Genomic DNA, 23855 nt, shown 5'->3' on the forward strand with positions numbered 1-23855 from the left:
TTTATTTTCTTTTAGTTTTTTTTTTTTCTTTTTTAAAAGATTTTTAGTAGCAATCTCTATACCCAATGTGGGGTTCAAACTGACAGCCCCAACTTCAAGAGTCGCATGCTCCACAGACTGAGCCAGTCAGGCGCCTCCAAAAGACCCATTTTCAAATACTGTTTTGAGCTGAAGAATCAAACGAATAATAAACAGCTGCAATGTTTTTGCAAACTGTGTGCTTTTCCTTTAATGTCCTCAAGAAAACCTTAAGTTTTCTTAAAGACAAAAGTTCTAATGCGTGAGGAAAAAGTCTGAAGTAAATGTTCAGAAACTGGTTTTAAATTCAGTGGCTAGAAAAGGTATATAAAAGTATGTTGTGATATGAAAGTCAATTGCTAATAAACTCTAGGACAATTTTTTTTTTTTTTTTAGGTAAAATTCAAGGAGTAGAGTTAGTAATAACAGAGATCAAACTAACTCCCCACATTCCAACAAATGTTGCCGTCAACCCTGCTTTGAGCAATTGTTTTTAAGATGTATATACCCTTTCTCATCTTTAAAACTGTGGGTTTTTCTTTTCTTTTTAAATATTCTGCCTGCCATTGTTCTGAAAATTTTTAAGACTTATAAGATGACCGTTATAATAATTTAGGCACAAAAAATAATCAAAATCTCACATTTTCGGTTGTCTTTTTTTAAAAAAAGCTTTTTGACTCTTACAGCCCTGGGACCTCTACCACCAGAAACATTACACACAACTTTTCATTCATCAAATATTTATTAAGCTTGTCAAGTCTGTATACCTCATTCTTTTTGCTACCGCTCTGTGTAATCGAAACTCCAAATACCCTAGACAGAACAGATGTTTTGTATTTGTCACATAGTATGTATGCAACAAAAATTTAACATCTATCAGTACATTTTCTTTTTACTGCTGAATAATATTCCATTGTATGAACATACCATTTTGTTTACCCATGTTAGTTAATGGGCACTGGGGTTAACTTTTGGCTTATTATGAACAATGCTATTATAAATATTCATGCAAAAGTTTTTGGGTGGAAATTAGGTTTTCATTCCTTTTGGGTACATCCCTAGGAATGAAACTGCTGTGTCAAGAAATTCAAACTTTTGAAGGAATTGCCAGTTTTCCAAAGTATCTGCCCCATTTTAAAAATATTTATTTTTAGAAGAGTACAAGTCGGGGAGGGGCAGAGAGGGGATGGAGGATCTGAAGCAGGCTCTGCGCTGACAGGTTGACAGCAGCGAGCCTGATGTGGGCTCATGAACTTGAACTCATGAACTGTGAGATCATGACCTGAGCTGAAGTCAGAAGCTCAACCAACTGAACCACCCATATGCATTTTACATTCATATCATCAATGTTCAGAGTTCCAGTTTCTCCACATCCTCACCAACCACTGGTTACCATCTGGTTTTTAAAATATGACTATCCTAGTGGGTGTGAAGTGTTTTTAGTTTGCATTTCCTTGATGACTCATGTTGAACATCTTTTTATGCACTTATTGGACACCTGCTTACCTTCTTTGGAGAACTGTCACTTCAGATCCTTTGCCAAATTTAAATTTGGTTATTTGACTTTCTATGATTCTGCACATGTATTTCTGTACATCCTTTCTATGATTTCTGAACAAATCATATGGCCTCTCATTTTATCAATAAACCACTATGTATGTGGATATTTTAAGTATGACTTACTGTAATAAAATGAACTTAATGTAGCAATTCAGCATACATTAACATTAAAACTTAACTGTTAGGAAAAGAACACAAGCAAACCAAATCAGGATGTGAAATGTATACAGCAAACATAAAAACTGACCTTTATAACTGAATTTCATGTCATTTCAAATGTAACACCATAAAACGTAAACAGAACTTTAGGTTACTCTTCAAAATTGCCTTAAAAAAACTTCAACGCTGGAGTATGTACTGATGTACTAGAAAACATTTAATGCTCACAGTCTACTATTCTTGCAAACAAAGTTTTAAAAGGTGCCAAGAACTCCTAACGCCACCTTACCTGCTTGCACTTCTGGAACGTCTGGCTGTGCTATAACTTTTTGGTGGTGTTTTGGAACGTTTCTTTTCTTTATCTTCTTTCTTTTTTTCTCTAATAGATGAACACAATTTATGAATGCATAAGAAGAGTCAGCTAATATAAATTAATATAGCACTACAAAAAGCACAATGAAATCTAATCTCATTCCTGAAAAATGAATGGTATTCTTATAGAAACAGTATGGGAATAATAGCTCAAGTGGCATATTTGTAGGAAATAAATTTTAAAAAAATCCCATTTTCCTGGTATTACACATAAAACTCTCCAACAAAGCAAAACAGACTGTATGATGAGAAAATAATAAAGGATGATGGCCAATTTCTTGGTATATACTCTGGCAAGAAACACCAATAGTTTTAATAACTGCTTCTAGGCTCTTCAAACCTCTTCTCTCAGCTGAGTACCAGTTTCCCAACCCACCATGGCTCTATGTCCTCTACTATCAAGCCAAACCCCACAATGTGCCACTGGATTTAATCGTCAACATTACCGATATTCTAAAGCACATACTCTATGTTGTTAGTTAATTTCACCATGGACCAAGCCAACCTTCTACTTTTGTTTCCTGCTACATATTCTGGGCTATTCAGTGCTATCAAAATAATTCCCATCATAATGGACTGTTGCTACAACCATACCTCAACTTCTCCAAGACTCTGGGCAAAAGGTAACCAATGTCTTTGTTGAATGAGAAGTCCTTTAACCCCATAAACGTACACATACCCATCCTCAACTATTCTATAATTTTAGACATTAAAGTATCTCTCCCCCCCCCCCCCCCCCCCCCTAAGCTAATTGCCCTATGCTACAGTTTCTATTTCACTCCTTTCCTTCTCTGGTCACCCTGCTTCCTTGAGTTATCTCCTCTTTTCATTCAAGTCTTTACCATCTAATTTCCAATTACTCTAACAGTCCCTTAAGGAGACCCAGTCATGTTTCCACAAGCTGATCCTTTATCAGAAATCTTTTCAAAGTACAAATCTGAAAATAATAGCTCCTGATTCCATTAACTTTTCCATCTGGAGACACTGCCTCCTGGATCAGGTGTGTCTAAGTGTGAATAACACAGCCTTCCGTGTGTCACCTGTCTCCTTACACTTTTCCGACCTCATTTCCTAGTTCCCCTACACCAAAATAGTTGTTTTCCTAAGAATGTATGCTAACTTTGTAAACTACGTTCTACACCTGAAACCATGTTCTTAAATCCAGTCAAATCTTTCAGATTTTTTTTTAATCTGAGAGAGAGAGAGAGAGAGAGAGAGAGAGAGAGAGAGAGAGAGAGAGAAAGAGAGCATAAGAACGTGGGAAATAGGCAGAAGGAGTGAGAGAATCCTAACCAAGCTCTACATTCAGTGTAGACCGTGACATAGGACTCGATCCCACAACCCTGGGATCATGATCTGAGCCTAAATCAAGAGTTAGATGCCCAACTGACTGAGCCACCCAGGTGCCCGTCAAATCTATCAGAATTCAATGCTCAGTCACTTCTCAAGTCTCTTCTAACACAACTAACAATGATACTTCCTTGGTAATCACATTAATCTCTCTTATATAAGAAAAGTTCCTTGAGGAAAAGAATGCCCAATTCCTCTTTGTATAATAAAGGTTTCATTACACAAGTTTGTTTGATTGACTGCATTAAGATGACTCACTCTGTAAAATATAGTAACAAAGCCTCCTTTCCCAGTTGAGTTATATGCTCACCAAAAATAAATTCTTCTGGATACCAGTTGTCTTTATTATCGTAATTACATAATTATACAAATGGATAACAGTCTAAAATAAATAAAAGGTCTGCTTCTAAAAATTTAGGCAAATATTATAGAAAGTGATAAGAAAAGTTGCTAAAAAAACATTGTGAAACTATGTGACAACTAAAATTTGAGAAGAAAAAATTTAGTCACTTTTAAAATGTGATAGTTCTCTTGTCACCTTAAAGGTGGCTGAAATGAAAAAACAAAACCAATGATTTGGTAGATGTTACTCAGGACTACATATTAACTTAAAAGGGTCTGGCCCTAAATGAAAAAGACTACTGAATGGATGCTTGTTTAAGTCCAAATAAAATGTTAAGGTAGGATGTTTAATGAATCCTTCAACTTTAGCCTTCTGCTGGTTCCAAATCTTGGGATGAGACACTCTAAGTATGGTTCAGCAGTTCTTAAAAAATATTTATAAGGTGCTGACAATGAGATTTGTAAAGATGAATTAAGGCAAGGCTGTCTACCATGAACTCTTTAGCAGACCAAAGGAATGGCTGGTAGCACCATATGCTTAGCAGGGTTGAGTGAAAAGAAGGAAATGAAAGAAGGCAGTGGGATAGCTAAGAAATTTTATTACAAAGAAATTATTATCTAGGTTTTCAGCTATAAGGAGAAGCCTCAAGTTTGCAAAAGGGCACAAGAAAACAAATGTCAGTCTCCTCAAACTTTAAAGAGTCTCTTCTCGAGTCTAGCCCTATCCCCTTTCACCACCTCTTTTGTCATTAAGTAGCACTGTATTTAAGTCTTGGAAACTAAAATTTGTCTTCCCACTCAATGTCAATGGTCTACTGTACCTGGTTTTTGATGTGCTCCTTGACCTTCTACCTCTCTCTCTGGAATGAGATCTTCTCCGTCTTGGACTTTTGGATCGTCGCCTACTTCTTGACTTAGAATGTGATCTCCTTCTTGATCTGCTTCTTGATCGCCTAATAATGCAAAAAGAAAGCCAATACACATATATAAATGTAGAAAGACTAGCTCTGTGACTGTTTCATTTAGCATCAAATGATTCAGACATATGGGTTAAACATCAATAAGTATGGGTAATCTTCTGTCAGTTGCTGATACTATTCATTTAGTCCATAAATAAAACATCTTTGATACACTAGAAATTAATACTTTTTTTTTAACACCTGGAATTTCTCACCTTACCTGTCAAAATAGTCCTCCTATGCCCTACAAGTCTGAGCCTAAAAATAGTGCTAGACAATGAAGGAAAATAGAAAGTTATCTGATTCATTTGCATCATCTTCCACAACTACACAGAATTTTATCATGTATCTTACGTGAATCCTCACTACTGCAGGTTAAATCTATGTATCTATTACCAAATACTTACATATTCTTACCATGTGCCTTACAAATACTCGTTCTCACAATAAGCCTGTTGAGTAGGTACCATTCTTATTTGCATTTTTTAAATGTAATCCACTTAACGTGTTCTTGCCATCTATGATTTCTAATTGTTCTCTGAGATATTATTTCACTTGATTTACAACTTAAGAGATATCCGAGCAATGCAGATTTATATAAAAATATGCAACTCAGCACAAACTGTCTCTTTGACTCTCATTTCCCGTCAACATGATCATTATCTCTAAGTGATCACCCCTTTCCAGTCCTGTAACAGAAGTATTTCTCTCTGTGTCCTCTCCTCCTTTACCTCCAATCCTATATACTTTCTCTTCCAGAACTTAAGCACAATTAACTTTTTGATGTTGTCAATGATCCTCCTTCTTATATTTTATCCTCTTTTACAAATAATTAAAAATAAATTGTATCGTTTGCTTAAGACTTTTTTTTTTTAAGTAGGCTTCATGCCCAGCACGGAGCCCAATGTGAGGCTTGAACTCACAACCCTGAGATCAAGACCTGAGCTGAGATCCAGAGTTGGATCCTTATCGACTGAAGCACCCAGGCGCCCCAAGACTTTTGTCATTTAACTTATAGGGACCATTCAACTTGTTTCTAGGGAAAATTTCTAGTATAGTCTAAACTTTTTGCATTCACTTCTTCAAGTTGTCCAGAGGATAGACACTTTAGAAATGAAAAAGATTTTTGTGTTCAAATCTCAATTATAAGGCAGCACATCTAAAACATTCTGAGCCCATTGTTTGAACATGGAAAAACAACAGCACCTATATTACAAGTACTCGTCATTTAAAATGAAATTAAAAAGTTCAGCTCTGCGGTGGGGCAGGTTGCCTGGTATGTCCAACTCTTGATTTTGGCTCAGGTCATGATCCCAAGGCCGTGGGACTGAGCCCCGTGTTGGGCTCTGTGCTGGCATGGAGCTTGCTTGAGATTCTCTCTCTCCCCCCTCCCCTACTCACATGCTCTCTCTCTTAAAAAAAAAAAAAAAAAAAAAAAAAAGGAATTCATGGGCACTTGAGTGGTTCAGTCAGTTAAGCTTGTAACTTAGGCTCAGTTCATGATCTCACAGCTTGTGAGTTCAAGCCCCGCGTCAGGATCTCTGCGTAACAGCTCAGAGCCTAGAGCCTGCTTCGGATTCTGTGTCTCTCTCTGCCCCTTTTCTGCTTGTGCTCTCTTAAAGATAAGAATTTTAAAAAATATAAAAAATGAAATTCAGCTCAGTGCCTTAGTGTAGGTGTATGTAAGAAATACTGACTGCCTTCTTTCCTCTTACTAATGTGCTAAGATGGCTTCTTTTGTCTCATTATGTCAAACTGGTGTTTCAAAACCTATCACTAGTGTCTTACCAAATTCAATAAATTTTTGGAATTAAAAATTGTGATAAAAAAAAAAATCACTTTTTTTTTTTTTTTTTACTGTATTTGGAAACTACTATGAACAATCCTTCTCAATACATGTCTATAGCCTAGGAAATGTTCATGTAATACTTACATACCTTTCTGTAAGCTTAATAAAAATGGAGACTATATACATGTCTACCTTATTCAACACTCTACTCTTAACAACTACTATGTTGCCTAACTTCAGTAAAGGGAAATAATAGTATATTTTGGGTGATATGGAATACAAAATATCAGAATAATCACTTTCTTCTTTAAGGTTAAAAAAAATTCTGGAAAATAAAAATTGATGTTACTAGAATTAAGCACTACTCACCTTTTGAGGACTCTGGCTTTAAGAAAACTTAAAGCCAGAAAACTTAATGGTCGATAACCATTTAGCTAAACTGAGTTATTAACTCCTTTTTCCTGCCTTTAATGTATACAGAAAAATTACAGATGTAGAAAAAATCATAAGCACATTCTTAGCTTCTTTTTAAACAAAAGTGATTAATAATACAAAATATCTTAAAAAATTCTAATAAGCAGGGGTACCACACCCATAAATTTACTAAGGTCCTAAAACAGCTATTTTTTCTTAAGAGTGATGTGCTGTAGAGCCACTTTAACACACTAGCTTATATGAGCTCTTAAAAAAGAAATCAGAAAAATATACATAGCAGTATATTAGAAGTTTGTTAAAAGTAACTGGTCATTTTACAGATCAACATGCTTAAGATACTACAACCCATAATAATTCTGTTATGAGGTGTTGTTTATTACAAGTGTCCAAAAACACTCTGTTCAAGGAAATACATGTTTCGTTGTAAATATTTCCCACTGGTCATATTAAAATAATTCAAATTAAAATCTGAGAACGCTACTATGTAGTTTGGTATATACAGAAGAAAAAAAACTTAGGTTCTCCTTTTTACTGTAAACTAACCTAGAATAGCATGGTCCTTCCTGGAAGATGAGGATTATAAGTAGGACCAATATTTCACGCCGGAGTAAAATTTTAGCTGATCCTGAACAAACAAAAACGAGTTCCTCAGGTGCAGGTGAAGATGTAGTAAAGATCATTAGGCAGAAAGGAACATTATGAGCAAAAACATGGAGGTACACAGAAAATGTGGCTCCTTGAATACTAGTGACATAGTATTGAGTACTAAATATTAAATCTAGTCCCTGAAGCAATGTTCTGTCCAATGAACGCAAAAATCACTTCTCGTACTTATTAAAAGGCCAATGGCTGTTATCAAAGAAACTGTCATGACTGAGTTGTGAGCGTAACTAACTGCTTTTCCCCTGAACTATCACCTTTACCTGGAAGAATATGTCTGACAAACTATGTTTGTTTCAGACTAGGTACTGGCAGACATTCTCCTGAAAAAAATGAACAAAGGCTATCATTTCACGAAAAACAAACTTGTCGCTGATGACAACATCTGAACTTTCAAGAGAAAATTAAATTTTGGAACACTTGAACCCACTACAGTGAACATGACAGATTCTTAAAAGGGTTTTCAGACGAGATGTATGGTGGTATTACCAAAAGAATAGAAAATCATTTGCAAATATTCATGCATTAGATGGGTAATCAATCTGTAGGTTGAGTGATGACCTTCCAACTTATGAGTGTTAAGAGTCTAGTGAAAAATCAGAACTAGAATTCAAGCCAAAAGTTTCAAGTCTAGTGTTTTTTTCCATAGTTCTAACTCTATTCAGTGCTCCAATCCCAGTACCTTCCTCCCATCGCTGGATTTTTTGGAGTTTTAAAGTACCGATCATCTATTTAGCCCATACCTTTTCTTCATGTACACATATGTGAACTCACACACTGTACTAAAGCGAAGTTACTAAAACACACTTTAACCAAGAGCTAAGTAAGTTAAAAGGTAGTAAATGAAGAAGGATGTGAGGTATAGAAATTATCTTTGTCTGTGGTACAGTGAACTACCATAAACAATCTAACCTGTGCCTAGAAGATGAGGGAGTCCTCCTCCTTCTAGAACGCGATCTTGATCTTGAGTGCCTTCGTTTTTCTTCTTTCTTATCTACATTTTAAAAAAAGGAATCTGTATTTAGAAATCATCAAATAGGAATATTATTCCCGTTCGTGAGTTATTCTAAGAATTTATTAATTTTCAGATTTCATATATCATCCTTAAATGTTATGTGATCATTTTATCCAGGCTTTTGGTAGATACAAATTAGGCTTCTGATTTTCGGCTAGCCAAAAGTTCCTTTCACTATTTCATTTTCACCAGACTTGGAGAAGGCTGTGAATGTAATGTCCATAAGCAATTGATGAAAAGGCAATTGATGAAAAGGATTAAACCTTCTTATTCTTTATAGAGAATCCTCTATATGAGGATCCTTTCTCATCCTCTAAACGAGGAGTCCCTTTTTCCATTCCTAGGTTTACTTTCCCAAATATAGCCATAATTCACCCAGACTGAAATTATTTTCACGTGTTATATATTAACAACACCTCCCAACCAGCACTTAACTACAAGATACATATTTTTAATAGATTTATAATAGAAATAGAAACATTTTTAGTTCTTAGTCCATTAAGATATTCCTTCTTTCTTTACCACTTAGGCCTAAGCTCCTCTGCTAAACAAATTCCTATACAGTTATGTTAGTGGTTGATAAACAGGTTCAATATTTGGCCTTTGATTCCAAAAAGTCATGAATCGTCCACTGTTCTCACTACACTCCAAGATAGAACTGGGTTTTAGTAAGCAAGCTGTCTTAATCTGTTTGATCCCTCCTCTTTGCCACCAATTTTCAACTGTGTAAGTGTAGGAGACAGATCTAGAATGATTTGACTCCCATTTCCTCGATTTTAAATAGTGCACATAAGCAATTCCTTTAACTTGGGACTTAAGAGAAATAAAGCTATTGCATTCTTCATACATGGTTTGTATGAAAGTGAGATTGAAGACTTCTTTCACACTTAGACCATTTCATTAATAGAATTCAATTTACTGCAAATGTCAATATTAATAACAAAATTCTTGGGGGGGATTCATAAGTAAACTATTTTTAGTAATTCTAGTTACTAATTTTCAATAACACAGAAAGTTACAGCATGGTATTCTAGCTTTGTAGTCATAGATCCAGTTATGTCTACAGCTTGCCTTGTGGCCTTGGATTAATTAACAGTCTGTTGATTAAATAACTGACATAAAGCACTTGGTATTAATTTACCCAACATTATACTTATAACTATTTTCCTAATCCCGTACACATGTAAAACCTTCCATTAAGAAGAGTGAAAAATGAATAAATCGCTACTTAACGGGGGGGAAAAAAATCGTTACTTAAAGGGGGGACCAAACATCCAGTCTATATAGATAGACAATACGATAACCATTCATTTCATCTCAAAAAGACAATCTGCAAAGAATAAGGTACTATTTTTAGGTATTTGCTTTTCTTTAAACAAATGTCACAATAGAAGCATCTTTAGTAGGTTCTTTTGGTCAAATTAAAGACTAAAATCAACTGGGCTATCCCAACACAGGCAAACATAAATCTAGGCACTATTATTTCAGAATGCATCATTCTTTGAGGGATGGGGTATGGTGCCTGTCCGGCAGGATGTAGGATTGTAGGATGTTTAGTAACAATCTGACCCTCTACCCACCAGCATGACAATTAGGTATCCCCAGGTATTCTCAAATATGTCAAGGTGACACGTCCCCTTCCCCTTGCCTAGGATCACTCCACTACATGATCTTTCATCAGAATTTGAAAAATTAAAAAAAAAAAAAAATGACTATAGTATTACTCAATAAATTTCCAAGCTTATGCAAGAATCATTTTCACAATCATATATTTTCAACACAAATGCCTACAATACTTTACCTGGTTCTATAGCAGCAGATATTAGGGACTGTGCTTCTCGTACTCTCTTCATGGCTTCCTCTATTTCTTTACTAGAGGTATCTGATTTCAGACTTGGTGAAACAAGACCAGCAGCTACATGATTCAACCTGAAACAGAACCAAGAAATGAGATCTGAAGGATTTTAAAATGCATAACAGTATTTCAAATAAATGTACAATGTTTTATATATCATCATTCTAGGAAAATACTACTTGAAAAAGAGGAGAGAATTTCATAATAATTTTGGTAAAACCACGTACAATATAGTATCCTTTTCAATACTGACAATGGCATCTGCATTTTAAAGATTCAGAGACCTCTGGAATAAGAAAAAAATACCTGCTTAATTTTGCTGAACACCCATTAACTTTCCATAAGCACATGTTGAGAAATGCTAGTACATGGGAATACGCAGATGCTGTAGATTTTTGATTGTAGATTAAGATTTCGATTTTTCATGATTTAAAAACTTTCTACAGCAGCAAAATTTTGCTGGGGAAGAGCATTACTTGTAAGGTTGAGGATAGACAGAAAATGAGGCAGAGGCCAATGGCACACCAAAGTTACTCATGGAATTGCTGACCGGAAAGATGGACCTCAAGGGTTTACACACACGTGAGAAAAAAAGAATTAGAAACAAATGTAGGACAGTAGTAATTATTTGTGGAGAGAGGGAAATGTAAACAAGAATGGGTACACAAGAAATTTCAACAGTACTGGTTATAAGCTGGGTGGTAGGTACATGCTAAGATTTTATCTAATAAGTTTTAAGAAAAAAGGCAACTACCCTAGTCAAATGATTCTGTTCTCCCTCACTCCATGCTCTCCCACTTGCTGATAGTGAAAATGCACTAAGTAGGAAAAGCATTAAGTTCAATTTAACATGAGAAATTATCTATTAAAATACCTCAGGACTTTGCCACATATCAACTAGAGAATGTACACTTATAGCACAAAGAGAACTTGCAAAGCACCTAAGAAAAGATGTTGGCATTATGTGACATTCACTACTCTTCTGCTCTGGGATACTGTTTCCTTCACTGCTGTCTCCCTATCTACTATTCATGCCCCAGGCTCAGCCTCTCTGATCTTAATATGAAGTTCTCCTTGTAATAAGTCCCCACAGCACCTGTGTACTTCCTCTTGTTGGATGCACATACTCTTACTATATTTAAATGTCTCCCTTTCTGACTACAGTATAAATGCTATGAAGTTACAGACTTATAGCAGGTACTCAGTATACATCTTTCAAAATAATTAACTAAAGGTAACATGTAGCTCTTTTCTGGTCATCCTGGCAGAAAGTATTTACAATTGTTCAGAAAGACTCAAATTATATGAACACAAAACCCTTTACAGATGGGCTTACTTCTGAATTTTTCTCCTTGTTTCTAGAAAACAGAATTATGTATTGTACAACTTGAGATAACTTTCTAACTATCAAAAAGTAACTTCTCCAGACATTCACATACTATATACATTATCACCACTGGAAATACAGACAAAAATCCTTACTTGGGATCAACAGTACTCATAAGCTTCAGCAACTGATCTGCAGCAAGAGACTGCAAAAACAAAAACACAACAGTGAGAATACATAAAATAAGTCATTGCTTTTTTTTTTTTTTTTTTTTCCCCAGCATGTTGAATGTCTTAGGATGCTCTGGCCAACCTCCAAAAAGTAACATTATTTTAGGCACAATCAATGGTAACCAACAGAAATATAATGTCAGTGAAACATGTCACATTAAGTTGAGCTGCTTTACCAAGTTAAATATGAATATCATAATGCTGAACAGTCTAGGTTTTATAAAACATTACTTCCTGCTTATTTTAAGACTTTCTGAGGAGGTAACATTTCAAAGAAAAATGTAAAACAGAACTCCAAGTGCTTAGGCAGTGTAATGCAAGATTTCCACAATGTAAGGACTTTAGAAAAAAGTTTAGCCAAATTAAAGTGAGAGAAAACAAACTTTCCAAAGGACTAAATAACAAGAACATGAATTATGAATCTATGTTCCCATCCTTTCATGACTATTTACTCTGACTCTGTAACATAATGATGTACTGGCTTCTTGTGAAACTACTCTGAACTATATAAAACGAGAAATTGTCTAATGGTTAAGCGGCTATTAGTGCAGTAACCTTTTAAACCTTTCATTCACAAGTTTATATAAAAGACAGTAATACTACACTACAGCAATCAGTTTTTTCCTGTTCTGGAAACGCAAACGTAACAGTTAGTGGAACAAATTCTTTAATTATAAAAATGAGCTCAAAATTGAAGGCTTTTAAGTTGTACCTGCGAGTTCAAGTTTGCTCCAGGAAGCCCAAGTGCAGCAAGGGCAGGATCAAGAGTAGGAGCTCCCAAAGCAGCCAGTGGAACAGCGCCAATCTGTAAAATTTCAAATTTTATTTATTTAAAATTTAATTTTTGTATCTTATGCGAAGGGTCAACTTTTCCCCCCTCTTTTAAAGGACAATGTAGTAACTAATTTAAGTCTGTAGCTATGTGGGCTCTGTTGCAACTACTCAGCTATGCCACTGTAGCTTCAAAACAAAGATAACACTAAACAAATGGGCATGGTTGTGTTCCAATAAAAATTAACAAAAATGGGGGTCTTGCCCAAAGGCTGTAGTTTGCCTACCCCCGCAATATACAGTAGCCTCAATTTTCACTTATTACGGCACATTTATTCCTATGGCCAGAAGTTAGAAGAGTATTTTAAAAAATGTAATATATTCTTGTGCTAACAATTCTAAATATTTACTGCTTCTCAGCTCCAAATCCACTGTCCTTGCCCTGTTTTGTGATAATGGAAGTAGCACCCTTATAAATATTTCTCTCTTGACATCTGGCATGATGGATGTTAAGCTTTACCTGTAGGGGGACCTAGAAAGACACTGTGGAAGGGGTTTCTCTTCCTAGTTCCTATGTCCCCTTTCTGATTGTTACTGCAGGGGGATGCCCCGTGGTTGGTTTTCATCTTTTTAGTGAGTTTTGGTGCCATCTTCTTGGGCACCTTCTTGTAAGTTCTGTGGGCACCCCAGAGAATTTCTGTGTTATGCATCCTTTCTGAAGGAGGTGTGAAACTTAGCCTTGAGAGAAGAATACCCTCATCTAATGTGTTTGGGTTCTTTCTTCCTCAGCTCTAGAAGTAAGTAACAGTTGCTTCTTAAACCTGTGGTTACTGTATTCATTGGGGTTGCACTAAGTAATCTCCTGTTACTAGTAACTCTTTAAACTTCTCCTATTCAAATTACTATGTGCTTTTCTCTCTTGCCTGACATGATTCTAATCAATGATAGATGCAAACCACGCAAAGTCCTGTAGCTCTACAGGCAGTATGACTTTCTTTGTAAGAACTGTGCAAAAAGCTCTCCTAGCTTCTAGTAATATTTAATAAATAAAAGGTACCAAACTGTCTGTACTTTAACTGTTTATAGAGAACAGTTAAAATATAACTACTATTACTATAAAAATATCTGCCTTAGTAATTACCTAATTTTATATATTGATGATATCTACCTACAAGTTACCCAGATCCTCATTTTGTAAGTAAAAAATTAGGAGCTAAGTGACGACGTCATACTCAAAAAGATGGGAATTCCTAATGTCATCCTTTTCTGGTACCATACCAGTCACTTAATAGTTAACTGAACTCTTTAGACAGGTAAAATAACAGAAAAAATGCTATTATTTATAAAATTCTAGTTGAAGCTCGCTGTTCACTATTACCTGTGAAACCACTCACTGACCAGTTATAATCTCTGAATAAGAACACATGCAATTTGAAGTGCTTTCAGTCCTAAAATGAGATACTTCTTACAGTATCCAATCACGATGAGAAACATTACCTACCAAAAATTTTCTCCAACTTTATTTCATCTTCCCCATGTTAAAAATCTCCATCAAGAATTCATCTTTATTTCAAGCCATGTACTTAATTCAAACCCCATAAGAGTAAAAGATCAAAAGGGCACTGAGAAAGAAAAAAATAGTCTGAATTTCACCTTTCCTTCTGGGTCCAAATGAACATACTATTTTTAATAGCATGTTCAACAGAAGTCTTATGCCTCATGAGGTTCCCCCCCCCACCCCCAATTGTTCCTTATGAGTTATTCTGAGAGTGGCAAAACCAAATATAACAGATTTGTGATTTTCAGAATGTTCTTAAAATGTAAATTTTCAAGATGTTCTCCCTAGTATCTACGATTACATTATAGGCTTTACAATACTGTGCACTGATCGTAACAGCACTTAAAAAGCTCAAATACGATTAGGTTTATCCACAATTCTGTGTTCCTTTCTATCCTTTAAGAATTCAATGAAACTAGTACCTGGGTAAGTGGGTTAGGGGTAGGCAGGAGTCCACCACCAGGCAGAAGACCTGCCACTGCATTAGCTGGTGCCAACAGAGACAAAGCCTTAGTCTCATCAGGAATAACTCCTGCAGAGAAACATCCTTGCATTAGAACACACTCTTTTGCAAGACAGAAAACACACAAAAACACCCAGAAAATGTCTCCCTGATACACCACCTGAGTTTGTTGAAAAGTACTTATGTTCGCTAAAATATAAAGCTTGACTTCTATGATTATTTATCATTAATTTTATGTCAGAATGAAACTTCAATGTGTGAAAATTTGTTTCCTTTTTCTCTACAAATGGTTAAGTTTCTAGAGTAAAAAAAAAATAGCACAATACACACTACTTTTTTGTTAACACTGCCAAGATTTCATCACCTGTACTCGATTTTTAAGTCATGAACCAAACGTAAGCAAGCACAGTCGGTTCTCCAGGGGTGTGCTCTCAACTTTCAAAAGCTGTTTTATGAACAACGACTCGTGTCGGCTGCTTCACTATAAAGCACACAGAAAAATCAAGATACACAAGACAAAAAAAGTTTGATTTAGGGGTTAATAATATGGTACAGTTACTATGATTTTCTTTTACACCTACCATACAAATTTTGTAAAAATTAAGAGAAGAAAAGTATGTAAAGGAAATATTCTGTTGGAATCAAGCGTAGGGCTTTTGCTGACTCATGAAAATGAATATGAATGTTTCTGAAGGTCTCTGAATACACACAGGATGTGTGTGAAAGTGAGTAAGAAAGAGAGAGAATAGGTAAAACAACATGGCACATTCCTTACCTGTATAGTAAAATGCTTTATGTTCCAACATGTGCCATGCTAACCATACCAAAAATGCTGCTACATGAGTGTCAGTTCAAAAGCTAACTTAGCCAAACTCCTAAAGCCAAAAACAACATGTATGTCTGTTTTTAAAGCCTAATCTGTGTATTCAGATAAAATCTAAGGGTCCTAAGACAAATATTTATGTAGACAATTTAAATTCTATCCAACAGCAAAAGCCCTATACAGATGGATTAATCTGTTAATGTGCCCAAGCCCCCAAAATGAGAGTTCAATAATACAATTAAACTACATATTTGCAAATACCAGTAGTATTTCTGTAATACATATTAAGAAACTGCATCTCATCATAAAACATACAATATGTACAGGGCACTTAAGAGAAACTGGATAAGCTGCAGAAGAAAACTGTTGGGTGGTATTTTCAGCAGGGCCTGGTATATAGTTCAGGCTGAACCAGGGAAAAGAACTGTAAAACACAACAACAAAAAAGAAAAACCACTGTTAAATAAAGGTAATGGTTCCTTCCACCTATACTGAGAAGTGCCGATAATATAAACAAATGTATACTACACAGCACTGTTATCTTGCTTGTGTCAGAGCTGTCATCAATTTAGATACCAAGAGTTATGGAGGGGTGGGGGGAGAAGATCATTTAGATATAGGGCATTAATGCATCAATATTAACAAACCTACAAAGATTATGGGATAATTTTGCATGCAAAATTATGTCTCAAGAGGATAATATTAAGTATCAACATCTTACTCAAATTAGTGCATTTGCAACATATTTCTGGCAAACTAACATCCTCTTGAATATATTGTGAGACACCTGATAGAAGATCTGCATCCATTAAAAAAAAAGTCATGCATCTGATCCTCTGATTTAAAAAAGACTATTTAAAAATAAAACTACAATTTAAAAATAGCAATGAGGCCCCTCACCAGTTAATTTTCATGCGTCAAGAGTATTTTTTTTACTGCTGCTTTGATAGAACCATGAAATACTGCATGAATGTGTAGAAATGAAAGAAAAAGAAACAGACAAAAGAAACAAACATTAACCAAGGAACCTAAATAACCCCCAAATCCATTACTATTAAGAGTTCCTTCCATATCCAGCTATCTCAGTTTTTACCAATTAAGACTATTCCTTACCGTAGACTTTGTGTCTATTGTTTTAAAACACTGACCAAGAGCCAACACCAAAGTGTAAGAGCTAAAACTAGGGTGAATGGTGACAAAGGGATTGAGTACATCAGTTATTTAACGGTGGCAACATTAATACAGCATATCATACCAAGAATTAAATACACCAAAAACAGATACTGGAACTAAATACTTCTGTAATTCTATATACACTCCTAAACATTTCATTTTCATAACAGATACTAGAAAGTTTACTATGGCCTAACAATATTTAAGAAAGCCAGTTATATGATATACTGTATTATGTTCAGGACTTGGGAACTATGATACTTAGACAATAAGAATTCTTTAAATTTAAAGCCTAACTATAGTTTTGCACATTACTCACATGATTTGAACCTTGTTTCAAAAACTGCATTTTACTTATCCTAAATCTGAATTCTGGAAATTTTCTCTTGGTGTTAAGTCTTACCCTACAACAGGCACACCGATATAAGAGAAATTGCTTAATCAAAACACACTAAACTCAAACGTTTATCAGCACATATATAATTTAAAACCTTAAAATAGGGTTCACACACTTTAATATCATGGAGATAGATGTACTATTATTATATAACATGCCTTAATCCATCTAAGAATGCAATTTAATTTCTTCAGAAAACCACAAAGGCAATTCTTCTAAATTTTAAGGACTAGACAGTTCACAACTTTTACAAGGTATGGTGTAAATGTTCACACTGGTATTCAAGATCTAAGATAGCATCTAAAGTTAACAATATCAAGATTCTGCTTCCACTGACCAGTTCATTAAGGGGAAAGCATTTAAATTCTGGTCAGTATATATGTTAAATTATTAGCCTAAAATCCAGTAATTTTATCATAGTTCAGTGATTTCTTTGATCAAAATTTATAGTAACAAAAAGCAAATAAAGTAGCAGTACATTGGGAACAAACTAATTATAAAAGGTCTCAGAAAATTTTACAAAATGGAATTAAAATAGTGCTGTCTTGTCACAGTGGCTTTTTTAGATCCAAAAACCCTGCTCATTATTTTTCTGTCAAATTACGTTAACAGCCTAAAATGTAAAAAGAGAGAAAATGTAGTTAACAAATGGTTACACCAGGAAAACACTTGGGGGACTTGAGTGCTTGCTGGCCTTTAGTTAATGTCTAGAATCCCCTGTAGCTGCAGAGGACCCACTGTTTTTCAGTCATCTGGAAGAGTTTTGCATTTGCCTTCTCCACTACAAAAATCACACACACAAATAACAGAGAGAAGAATTTATTATTTAGAGATATCTAGAAAATATAGCAAGAATGAACAAGAAAATCTGGCATAAAAACAATTCACCCAGTGCCCAGCTGGCACCTAAGCTATAGGAAATCTTGAACTTTCATAAAAACCAAAATCATTGCAACCCTTGGTATACTGGAATTCAATGTGGGATTTTTTTTTTAAGTTATCTGTGAGAAGAAGTACTACATAAATAATACTAACCTAGTCATATTCAAAACAGAAATAACATCATGCATTTACTTGAAGGTTTCTACATAAATGTGCATGGAGTGAACCATTCACCTTCAGGACTTTTTCATAAAACTCAACATTAACTAAGTAGATATATCTTAAGGAATTACAATAGGGATATGGTTTTAATGAACTTAAAATGTTTTAAAAGAATGCAAAAAGTTAAATATCTTATAAAAACAGGCCTGATTTCTAATTTTTAGAATTAAAAAAATCTGCAAGTAAAAATATAGACTGCAGTATAACAAGGGTTTCAAAATGTTAAAAGCTTAAATTTCTAACATGCTACTAACGCTCACTCTACGACTATACTGAGGTAGATGGTCATCATAGGATGCCCTCATAGGTAGTTAAACAAAGCACAAACCTTCTGCATATGGTACGACTATCAAAGCTCTGTCAACGAATACAGTGTTTGTCAGATGCTGTGCCACAACTGCTGAATCCGGATCATGGAACTTAACAAAGCAGACACGGGAAGAGACTGGCAAAGGTGAATCACTAAAAAATAAGCAAATAACATAAAAAAAGAGAAAAAGGATATAAGCTAAAACACAAATGTATGACTCACAAACATTCCAAAAGTAAAACAGGCAGATAAAAATACATACCACCGTATGTATTACTTTATTTAATCACTTCAAAAGAAAATGACGTTTCAAATAAGGTACCGCCCACTGAGCTCCTAGCAAATTGCATGTAGAGAAAAACAATCACTATTTAAATTTACAGTGTGTCAAGTTAAAAAACAGTTTGTAACTATAATCTCAAGAGTCTGAGCAGACCACAAAACTGTCAACATTCTTTTCCATTAATACCATACCACCCGCTTTTTAATTACAGGTAAAAATAATTACTTTTGGTTTAGAAAAATTTTCATTACTGGTAACTTTTCAGAGTAAAAAACACAAAAAATTTCCACTTCAGGGATAAGCGAATATTGCAAGAAGGTACATCTTTTAGACAATCAAGCAGTTTCTTGACCTGACTACTAAATGCTGTCTTCTTTCACCTACAGCATGTTAAAACTCCTAGCCATTATAAATAATTAAGGCTGCCTTACTCAGACCACCTTCAGAAAAACACACAAAAAATGTGTACACTTCTACAGTACTCCAACCCCAAGTATTACACAAATATTCAAAAATTCCCTCAGTTAATTGTTTTTATAGGTGTAACAAGTGAAGTGCAACTTATGGCAGGGTAACAAAGATTAGAGGAGGATTTTTCTCTTAACCCCACACCAAAAGTTATTTGAGAACCAATGCCCTAAAGCAGTAGTAATCACCAGTGGGGTAAAACACAACAAAACAAAACAACCCAGGTTCCCCACTCTACACAAATTAAATCAAGATCTTTGAAGTACTGAATGCCTCCTCCTTCTTCAATTCTCCGTGACGATTTTAACATGCACCCAGAGTAAAGCACGACTGCTTTATAACAGCCAATTGCATTTTAAGACTCAATAATGAAAAGGTAAATCCTAAAATATATTGGAATGCTACTAGAATGGGGCTTGCTGCTAACTTTTCTAGTAAATTAGATTTTCGTGTGTACATAAAAATGTAATTACATCAGGTTTGGCTACACTAGGTATTTCAGATAAGCATTTGTTGTGGCAAGGATTTTCCTCATAATTTAAGCACTAACATGAAGATATAATAGCTCAAGAACTCAAACCCATTAGAACTTTTAATGTTTCCTGAAAGGCACTGCCCATATGCTAAGCACATACCCAAATTTAGGTTCAAAGCACAGCTGATAAGGTACATCCAAAGGGAATTTAAGCTATCTTATTACAGAAGCTTAATGCCAAATGTTTTTGAAAGGATACAGTGTTTTTAACGTGGACACGGTGTTTTATCTTTTTAATGTGAAGCACTACTGGTCTATAATTTAACAATGCTGCACCCATAGTAGTGGAAAGAATGTCCTTTCAACAATTTTAGAAATAGCATCACTTTTAGAAAGTGTATCACTTTGTATTTCTTACATATCCACCTTTTTAGCACAAAATTAAAAAGTTCTTTAAATTATGCTATCATTTCATTCTTAACACCTACCACGATGGCTTGGGAAGTAGACACTTAAATTGCTGGAAAAGTGATCTCTACTATTTCTCTGACACTGTCATCTGACTAAAGGAGAAAATGACTATGTAATAAGCTGTTAAAAGACATCAACCCAGTGAACAGTTCTTTTTATAAGAAAATTAGGAAATACTGCCTACGTGTTCACAGTGTATTTCCATTAATTCAGCAATTAAAATGCTTAGTATTTTTTCTATCCATTCATGTCATTGCAGTATTACAGCTATTGCTTGCAGCTATTATTTAGCTATATCAAACCTGTAAGTGGTGGGAAGCTAAAAACATGAATAATTAAATACTATGGAAAAGAGAGTCGTAAGTCACAGTAAGACAACACACAAGGGCAAATAATTCATCTCCCCCCACTTCAAAAGATCTTTTTTAAAACCATTGCTATTTGGCCCCATGGGTACACTTTTCTATGTTCACTTAGAATTTATTAATAAAAGACACATACTAATAAGATAGCATGTTAGTTTCAGACTGATGCCTGAAATTAATTTTTTTAAATTCTTTTTATGTTTGAGACAAAAAGAGAGAGAGCATGAGTGTTGCACGAGCAGGGGAGGGGCAGAGAGCCAGACACAGAATCTGAAGTGGGCTCCCGGGTCTGAGCTGCCAGCAGAGCCCGACGCAGAGCTCGAACTCACAAGATGACGTGAGCCAACGCTTTAACTGACTGAGCCACCTAGGCGCCCCTGAAATTAATTTTCATACCTTAGAATTTTGTGCAAGTACCACTTCCAAAAATATAATCGTGTAAGAATTAATATAGATGAAGCAGGGCTGTTGAAAAGAACTGAGAAGCAAGATAGGAAAAATTGAGCCCTGTATGATGCTTTTGCCTTTAGGTACAGAGTGATAGTATTTTTCCACTGTTTTTTAAAGTGTCCTCTAAGGGTTGTTTCCAAATCTTTTGGGATGCACAAAGAAAATTCAGATTTCTGTTTTTCATCAAGCCTAATGAATCTGAGAATCCCTTTTGTAGGAGAGCTTTGATTCATAAGATCCACTGTTAATATACATGCCAACTAAAGTATGATAACTAGTTTAGGCCACCGATAACACTTTTTCAACTCCCACTTTAGTACTGTTAACCAAACCATTTCTGGGTGGAAAATTTTGAGCATACAATCATAAACAAAGGCATCTCTTAGGCTCCCAAAACAACAGGTCAGTGACAATGTTAACATTCACCTGAAAATATGACTCTCTTGCCCTAATATGCCCTCTCCTTGTGTCCTTATTCAGTTATAAAGAAATACAGTAAAATGTTGCATTCAATTAAAAAAAAAAAAAGTTTTTAAAGATAACGTTACCAAACTATTCTGTTGCTTATACTTATTACCCCTGATATACTTATTTTTGGTGCTCACTTCCACAGCACATATAGTAAAATTGGAATGATAGAAGATTAGCATAGCCCCTGTGCAATAACACTCAAATTCATGACATGTACCATACTTTTAATTTTTTCTAATATATTTTTTGTTACAAGGTTTGTAAACTTTTCCTCAGAAATTTAATGTATTACAATTTTTTTTTGCTGTGAAAGAAAACTAATTTTATTTTTGTTTTCCAGTTGGAATAAGCAATTGAGTTCCATGAATTAACTTTCAGCGACTTGAAATATCAAATATATACTACATCAGAGTCTGCTATAGTTATGGAGCTGGGTCTACTTGGCTATGCCTTCACTTGAAAATAAAGTCTTTTGGTAACTATAGAAAAATAATCTATTTTTGGTTATTTAAGTTACTGATGTCAACCTTCAACTTAATGTGTAACTTTGACACATGCTTCCCTGGGATCATTAACCCAATGAACTCTCTGGTTATATTCTCCATTCTGAAATACACTAAAACCACACATTTAAAGAATACCTACTAACTGTAAAAGAATGATTCCACTCATAAGTTGCTTGGCTAAATAATGGAAATCCTTATCAAGCAAAGCAGTGAAGGACAATCACAACACTGGGGTTGAAATGCTAGTTCTGACACTGGTAGAGTAGTTTGGGAGTGCAAAACAAACTAAGTGAATTTCAGTTCACTCTTCGTAAAACAGGCTCAGATAAAATAGGAAAGCATCTAGCATATACTAGACATTCAGACAATGTTGAGTTTCCAATATGCAATTTAGGAACAAACAGAATCAAATTAACTATTTTCCTTTAAAAGAGAGTGAGGGAACACCAACAGAAGCTTCTCAAATAGCTGTATGGCTGTCATACCAAAGAAAGGGTTAGAATATTATTTTTTTATGAAACATTATTATCACTGGGTAAAATTATAGGCCGGTGATTTTCTTAAAAGAACCAAGAGGCGGACTCAATAATGAAACAAAGGGAGAAACCTTCTTGAGGAGACTGTCACTGAAATGTCTGGCATAATCCCAGGTCCTAGAATCTCCCTAGCCCCTGCCAATAGGCATTTATAAATCAGCATGTCAGCAGTGGTGGGTTAGGGCTGTCATGCTCCCCAGGTGATGCTGGTGACACAAGAGGCCACATATTCTAAAAGAGGGAGGAAGCTAAACCTAACCTGTCAGTTGGTAATTAGGGCTTTAGAGAAAAACAAAGCAGTTAAGTTGAACAGAGAAAGCAGGAAGCAGCAGTGTTTTATTTCTATCCAGGGTGATCAGGGAAAGTTTCTCTGATTAGGTGACATTTGAGTAACAAAAGGAAATAAGCATGTCATAGGTATACCTCTAGGTGAAAAGAGTTCAAGGTGAATATAAATGCCTTTTGAGGAAAATAGAAAATACATATACCTCCTTAAAAAAGTGGCAAATGTGTTTACAATAGACTTTATATATTCTCAACCATTCAATATTATTCTCTAAGTAAAAAAGTAGAGTTTTTGAATATTTTGGAATGATGAACCTTTCTAGAGTTCTATGTCAGATTCCATACCACATTATCCCTGGCAAGCTACCGCCGAAAACTGTAGTAAGCTTACAGAAACTGTCCATAAAGTATTTCCAAATTATGCAGGTCAGATTAGCAACTGAGACTTACATTAACAACATTAAATCAACATAAGTAGGAATCTACATCCATACTATTCAAATCACGAAGGCAACTAGGGTAATATTAGCATCTACTATATTGTAACCTTACAGTTTCAGATGAGAAAATTGTATGTAGAAATATATATGAAGGGATCAAAGAGCAAAAATGTGTCAATATTTATCTGCTCTCTTCCCCAAAACAGGGAAAAGAGTTCTTAATGCACAGCACTCCAGATCATGTTATCTGATGCACATCAGTTATTCTGTTTCTGATGGAACTACTCCTTTGATAATAAAGCAAAAAAGTCAGACTCTGGTCCATCATGATTCTAAGATGTTGATCATTCATTAGGTAAAAGAGGAACCAGTAAACAGCCAATACCTCTGTCATCTGTTTATAAACGCATCATAAGAACAGCATTTTCAAAACTA

At 35.0% G+C, this 23855-nt stretch overlaps 1 protein-coding gene and 1 pseudogene across 8 annotated transcripts in view; one reads left to right on the forward strand and one right to left on the reverse strand.

The window, feature by feature from the left end:
* SRSF11 (serine and arginine rich splicing factor 11) overlaps positions 1 to 23855 on the reverse strand; it is a 44627-nt gene that overhangs the window by 2503 nt on the left and 18269 nt on the right. For 7 of the 8 annotated variants that reach the window (XM_047871008.1, XM_047871009.1, XM_047871005.1 and 4 more), the window contains 8 exons: positions 18689 to 18822; positions 14823 to 14932; positions 12784 to 12876; positions 11997 to 12046; positions 10461 to 10588; positions 8557 to 8638; positions 4623 to 4754; positions 2027 to 2116 (listed from right to left, as the gene is read on the reverse strand). In XM_047871008.1, the coding sequence (XP_047726964.1) occupies positions 2027 to 2116; positions 4623 to 4754; positions 8557 to 8638; positions 10461 to 10588; positions 11997 to 12046; positions 12784 to 12876; positions 14823 to 14932; positions 18689 to 18822 (819 nt within the window). Of the gene's footprint in view, positions 1 to 2026; positions 2117 to 4622; positions 4755 to 8556; positions 8639 to 10460; positions 10589 to 11996; positions 12047 to 12783; positions 12877 to 14822; positions 14933 to 15227; positions 18823 to 23855 lie in introns of those variants that run through there. The other variant, XM_047871011.1, reaches the window with a different exon arrangement.
* On the forward strand, positions 21780 to 21879 carry LOC125174200 (uncharacterized; annotated as a pseudogene).

This window comes from Prionailurus viverrinus, chromosome C1 (assembly GCF_022837055.1).
Source record: "Prionailurus viverrinus isolate Anna chromosome C1, UM_Priviv_1.0, whole genome shotgun sequence".
NCBI lineage: Eukaryota > Metazoa > Chordata > Mammalia > Carnivora > Felidae > Prionailurus > Prionailurus viverrinus.